General features: G+C 56.8%; 1 protein-coding gene across 2 annotated transcripts in view; it reads right to left on the reverse strand.

Moving 5' to 3' along the window:
* Nucleotides 1-2,370: 2,370 nt before the first annotated feature.
* Nucleotides 2,371-5,921, reverse strand: part of PPARD (peroxisome proliferator-activated receptor delta) — a 16,530-nt gene continuing 12,979 nt past the window's right edge. The window contains exons 4-7 of one of the 2 annotated variants that reach the window (XM_009889258.1): nucleotides 4,810-4,948; nucleotides 4,000-4,202; nucleotides 3,238-3,691; nucleotides 2,371-2,841 (exon numbers count right to left, since the gene is read on the reverse strand). In XM_009889258.1, the coding sequence (XP_009887560.1) occupies nucleotides 2,594-2,841; nucleotides 3,238-3,691; nucleotides 4,000-4,202; nucleotides 4,810-4,948 (1,044 nt within the window). In that variant the 3' untranslated portion in view covers nucleotides 2,371-2,593. The remainder of the gene's footprint in view (nucleotides 2,842-3,237; nucleotides 3,692-3,999; nucleotides 4,203-4,809; nucleotides 4,949-5,921) is intronic. The other variant, XM_009889266.1, reaches the window with a different exon arrangement.

Genomic DNA, 5,921 nt, shown 5'->3' on the forward strand with positions numbered 1-5,921 from the left:
CGGAGGGGACTGGGGGCTTCCCCTGGGGGTACTCGAAACGGGGTGGGGGGAAAGCCTGGGGGGTCCGCGGCTGCTCCCCGCAAAATTTGGGGTGTTCGGAGCCGGTGAAGAGCGGAGCGCGGTGCTGGCACATGGCCGGGCTGTCCCTGCGCCCACCCTCGCCCCTTTTGGGGTTGGGGGGTTCAGATCATTCTCCAGCTTCACCCCGAAGAGAGATTTGGGGCCGGGAACTGCTGACAGGGGGTTCTCGCCGCCCTTAGGTTCGATGGGAAACACACAAAGCAGCTACAAGACCTGAGAATCACGGCAAATTCCTGGGAATCACAGCAAATTCCTGGGAATCATGGCAAATCCAGCATGGCCTCTCCTGGAAACCCTCCCAAATGGCAACCCACCAGGGGCCAAGAGAAATCCCACCGAAAAAAAAACAACAACCAAGCCCCCAAAAAAGGCTGGACGCTAAAAGGTTCTTAAATATTTAGTTCAGATTTATTTAAAGTCAAGTCAGTTTGTGGACACTATATTATTTAAAAACGCTTGGAGTTTTGTACTTCTAGCAAAAATATACATTTCAGTTTGAGGGTTGTTACGCTGTCGAGGAGGGAAGAGCAAAAAGTTCCCCAAGTGATGAAGGACGCGAGTCCTGCGTGCCAGCCACGGCGGGGGATGCCACCGGCGGCTTCGGGGAGGACAGACCCCCCGGGCTCCGTGCAGCACACGCACCTCTCCGGTGCCTTCCCCGAGAGGTTTTCAAAGTGCTTTAGAAATGGTAATTCATAACACCCCTGCGAGGTAGGGAGGGGAAGGGGCCGGGCGGGCAGAGGGAGGGAAACTGAGGCACGGCAAGGAGCCAGAGTGTGGCAGCAGCGGCAGGTTTGGGATCCACCATCCCCGTGACATGGAGAGGAAGCCCAGTGCTCTTCCCCTTCAGGTTTCAAAGGAATTATTGCACCAGGGAAATCTGCTACCCTGAAGAGGAGGAAAATAAAATAAGACCGACTAATTTGCTCCCACAACCCCTCCTTGGGAATATCAGTATTTTAATAAGGCTGCTCGGGACACACGGGACCACGAGCTGCAGACGGGCAAGTGCTGCTTCTTAGGTCAGACACCGTCATGGCGAGAGAGGACTGAGCCCTTCCTGGGTCTGTCCTCTCTCCCAGAGCCCGCAGCCCCCCGCGCGAGAGTCCCCTCCCGGGCACAGGCAGCACTGTGGCGTTTCACTACAGCTGCAAGAAATTGTGAGGTAAAGTCCCAGAAGGGCTCTGGGTTCAGGCAGACCCCGACGCCTGGAGCTGTCCCCGCACTCCGGACGGTGGCAGAGGAGGACAGGGCAGTTTCCCCGACCCAGCCATGCTCGCGAGGACACCCCTGCTCATTGTGAGCATCCCACCCTCTCCCTCCCCTTTTATAAATACTTGGCATTTATACTGTGTTTTACAGCTGCAAAGCTCTTTGCAACCAATGCACCGATGAATCCTCGTTCTCCCCCTCCGAGCAGAGCGGAGGTGACAATCCAGCTCCCTTGCACGGAGGGGAAACTGAGGCAGGGCAGTTAACAGACAGGTCAATGCCCTTTCAGCATCCTGAGGGCTGTGGGGTGGCCGTGGCTTTGCCTTCCCCTCGCTGGTGTTGCTGAAGGCTTTGCTTGCTCCGATGCTCACAGGAGCTGTGCTGCCAGGGAGCCTCTGCCGCCCTCCAAAGCCCCCCGAGCCCCCCGGGGCTTGGAAGGGAGGTGCAGGACAAGCCCTGCCACCTAAACCCCCACCAGACCCACGCCTGCCCCTCGTGTCTACGCAGAAAAGCCTGCAGAAGCAAACAGATTCTGGCCACTGCTCTGAAGGTGAATATTTATTTTCTCCCACCTCCCCATCCCTCCCTCTCTCATAGCGAGGTGCCGAGGGGCAGGTTCCCTCTGAAACGGGGTTCCAGGAGCAAAGGCTCTCCCACAGCACTCGGGGGAAGGCAGAGATCACGCCATCCCTCTGGGAGACAGGGATGCGCCACGCAGCGAGGGGCGGCTGCAGCTGAGCTGGGACAGCCCTACCCGTCTCCAAATACTCTGGCTTTTCTTTGGGAGAAAGAGAGAAACTTCCTTTCATTACACTGTCGTAGACTTCACAGCTCAGGACTACGTCTTCGGAGTGCAATATAAAAAAGAAAATAAAGACACGCTGTCCGTGCTGTGCTGGCCCCGCCGGATGACACCCACACCGCGCTCGGGTCTCCTAATGACCGGAGCATCCTCTCCCACTCCCAAGCTGCTGCAGGAACCCCACCGTCTGGGCCATGTAAACCGGCCGGCCCCTCCAGAGGCCACGGGGAGCAGCTGAAGAGCTGGGCCGTAGTAACGGAAACAGTAGCTTATGGTTTGCCTTTGTAAATTTGTTAGTGTGTGTTAACGGAAGCCCTTGCCTAGCAGGTGGTGGCTGCAAAGTCTTACGGCATCTTGCCCTATGTACCGTATGTCAGGGTCACGTAGAAAAGAGTTTCCAGTAGAAGAAATGGAAGACATGGGGAAAAGGTTTTCTGTGTTTCTGTACAAAGAGTCTTGATGGGAATCCATGGCTTCATTCTCATAAATAACAGGTCCTTAGTACATGTCCTTGTAGATCTCCTGCAAAAGCGGGTGCAGAGATGTCTCCGTCTCTGTCTTCTTGATCTTCTGCACCAGCTGGGCGTGCTCCGTCACCAACTGCCGCAGGTCGGCCATCTTCTGCAGCAGCTTGGGGAAGAGGTACTGGGCATCCGGGTGGTTGGACTGCAGGTGAAACTCCAGCGCTCGCAGGATGTTGTCTTGGATCTCCTCCACCTGCTTCACGTTCATCAGGCCAGGACGGTCTGTGGAGAGGAAGCACGCTAGCTGTAGTGTTATGGTGTAGCCCTCCAAAGCACACGCTCCTCCTGGGGAAAGGGAGACGGGGACTGTAACCCACCCACCGTGACTCCAACCTCATCACCTAGACAAGGGCAGAAGCATGCCCTTGGACAACATATCCCACAGCAGCATGTGAGAAGGAGATGCCACTTCTACGTTCCTTGTTCTTGGTCCAAGCTTGCTAGGCGTCACCGCCACAGAGAAGCTTTGGCTTTGGAACAGTTCAGTTCTTCTCTCGTCCCCCTAAGACACCCCGGGCTGATCGCAGGGCCAGCTGCAGCTCAGCTCCCCCAGCCCAGCCCCAACCCCCTCTAAGGACAGGAAGACTCTTCCTCGCATGGCCAAGAGCGCTTGCTCACCTCCGCACAGGATAATGGCAGCCACAAACAGAGACAGGTCACTGTCATCCAGCTCCAGCGCGTTGAATTTCACAGCAAACTCAAATTTGGGCTCCATGATCTCGTTGAAAGGCTTGCGCAGGCTACGCAGGAACTCACGGGTGACAAAGCCGTTCCCGTTGGCCACTAACAGCCCATCCTTGTTCATGATAGAGGCCAGCATGGCGAAGATGGCCTCGTGCACCCCATACTTCAGCAAAGTCACTTGGTCATTCAAGTAGAGGCCTAAGAAGCTGGGGATGCTCTTGGCGAACTCCGTGAGCTCCCGCACAGTCTCCACCGTGGTGCACTGGCAGCGGTAGAAGACGTGTACCCCGATCTCCTTGTAGGGGGGAATGCCGTTCACTAGCTGTTTCCAGACCAGCCCCTTTTCTGCCTGCCACAAGGTGTCCATGTCGTGGATCACAAAAGGCTGCTTGAAAAAGAAGCAAGCAGTTAGGAACCTGTCGCGGGGACTCGAGATACCAGCGCTGCCAAAGACACCCGCATTTGTCTGCCTGTCAGTGCCCGGGCAATCTGCATCCACCCACAACAGCACAAGTCTGCAGAGCAATAGGGATTTTTCCCAGTGAGGCGCAGGACGTGTAGATCCCACCTGGCTGCAGCTGGGAACTGCTGCGTGTGGAACAGCTACAGCAGGAAGGAGATGTGCAGCATCTCCCAGAGAACAGCCTCCCGTCTTATTCTACGGCCAACCCTGCCTGCCCTGGGGAGGGAACTTACTGGGGTGCTGCTGGCCTTCCCGGTCAAGATACCTCTCGCCTTCTTTTTGGTCATGTTGAAGTTTTTCAGGTAGGCGTTGTAGATGTGCTTGGAGAAAGCTTTCAGGTCGGCCACCTGCGGGTTCTGGCAGCTGATCTCGCTCGCCGTCAGCCCTGCCACCAGCTTCCTCTTCTCTGCCTCCGGCATGCGGCCAAAGCGGATTGCTGTGGTGAGGGACAAAACCAGCGGGTCAGGACACTGGGGATGACCCCTGGAGACATGTCCAGGGAGGCAGTGGTCTGCTCTGCCACCGCAGACAGACATCTGCTGGTGAACACCTGCAGCTACGCAACACGATGCTCCTCTGGGGCTGCAGCTCCTCCGGCATCGACACCTTCATCAATCAGCCACTACTGCCACCCTTGTCAACCCAACCTCGCCCTGAGCTCCCATCCCGCTCCTCTGGGCTCCCGCACAAGCCCTGAGTCCCACAGAAACACCCTGGCTTGGCTAGGAACAAGATGGTTACACCTGAAATCTAAAAATCCCGGCACAGAAGAGCAATCTGGGTGTCCAGTTCCCGCTGGGTCAACCGGTAAGGGAAAGCCGTATGCCAAGAGCCAACCTGCACCCTGGGAACAAACAGCCCCTTCTCGTCAGAAGAAGGGGATGAAGAATCAAAGGCTCAAAGCACTGGGTTTGAAAGATGATCCCGTAGCGAGAAGAGAGCCACGGGATAAAGCAAGCTGCATACAGCCTCCCTGTGCGAACCCTTCAGAGAAGCCCCATGGCACCCAGCCGGCTGGGCCTGTGGACAGCGGTGACACTCACCGTTATGTGACATGCCCAGCGAGAGGCATTTCTGGAAGCGGCAGTACTGGCACTTGTTCCGGTTCTTCTTCTGAATTTTGCAGCTCCTCTCGCACTTCTCATACTCCAGCTTCATACGGATCGTCCGGCGGAAGAAACCCTGCGAGCAGGTGGCAGAGAGGGGGACGCAGAGCAGGGGGACAAAGGAGCAGCGGCGTTAGCACCTGTGGTTTGGGATCAGGCTGGGTTATTACCCCCAGGAGCCCCACAGAGGTTCAGCTCCTGGAGGAGCCCTGGGTCTCTTTGACACAAGCAGAGCCTCCATCCCAAGGAGAGGTTGTGTGGTGGGAGAAGGGGGCTGCAGAGGAGGAACCGTGGAGGACAGCCCACGGTCCGGTGCCGGACACCGCGTGTGTGATACTGCAGGCAGCCAGCAGGGAGGGATGGAGGAACGAGCTGCAGGCCAGCCCCAGCCTGCAGGAATGTCTGGCAGGACCTGGGCCACTAACGCAGCCCTGCTGGCATCTGCTGTGGGGGAAAGAATTTCAGAGGCACATCCAAGCTGCGGCCAGTGATCCCAGGGGGATAAACACAGAGCTCACTGCTGATCTGCAGCACAGAAAGCATCTTTAAAAGCAAGGCTGAGGTCCCCGTGGGAATAGACGAATTTGCCTTACAAAGTAAAGCATGACGGGGCAAGATTTGGGCAATACGCACCTCAGCTGCCTCCACTAGGACACTATTTGTGTGCCCACCTCTACACTCCACACCCTCTGGACAGGTTGCAAATTATTTCTTTTACAATCACTCAATCCTGCATCCCTGCTTTGCTGCGAACCTGCTTGTCTGAAGAGATGGCGTGCTCCCTGGCGGCTAAACTCTGCTTGGCGTTGCTGAACCCAGCCCTCCCCAGGGCATACGTACCTTGCAGCCCTCGCAGGCATGCACGCCATAGTGAAACCCAGAGGCTTTGTCTCCGCAGACCCTGCACTCCACGTTCAGTGCTCCCAAGGCTGCCTCCTCGCAGCCCATCTGCAGTTGGTCCGACAGGGATGGAGAGGAGCTCTGCGAAAGGTCTGCAAACACACAAAGGGATACGTCCTTTCATGTAGCAGCTGCAAACCCAGCGTCGT

The sequence above is a fragment of the Charadrius vociferus genome, unplaced genomic scaffold, assembly GCF_000708025.1.
Source record: "Charadrius vociferus isolate BGI_N301 unplaced genomic scaffold, ASM70802v2 scaffold1511, whole genome shotgun sequence".
Taxonomy (NCBI): Eukaryota; Metazoa; Chordata; class Aves; order Charadriiformes; family Charadriidae; genus Charadrius; species Charadrius vociferus.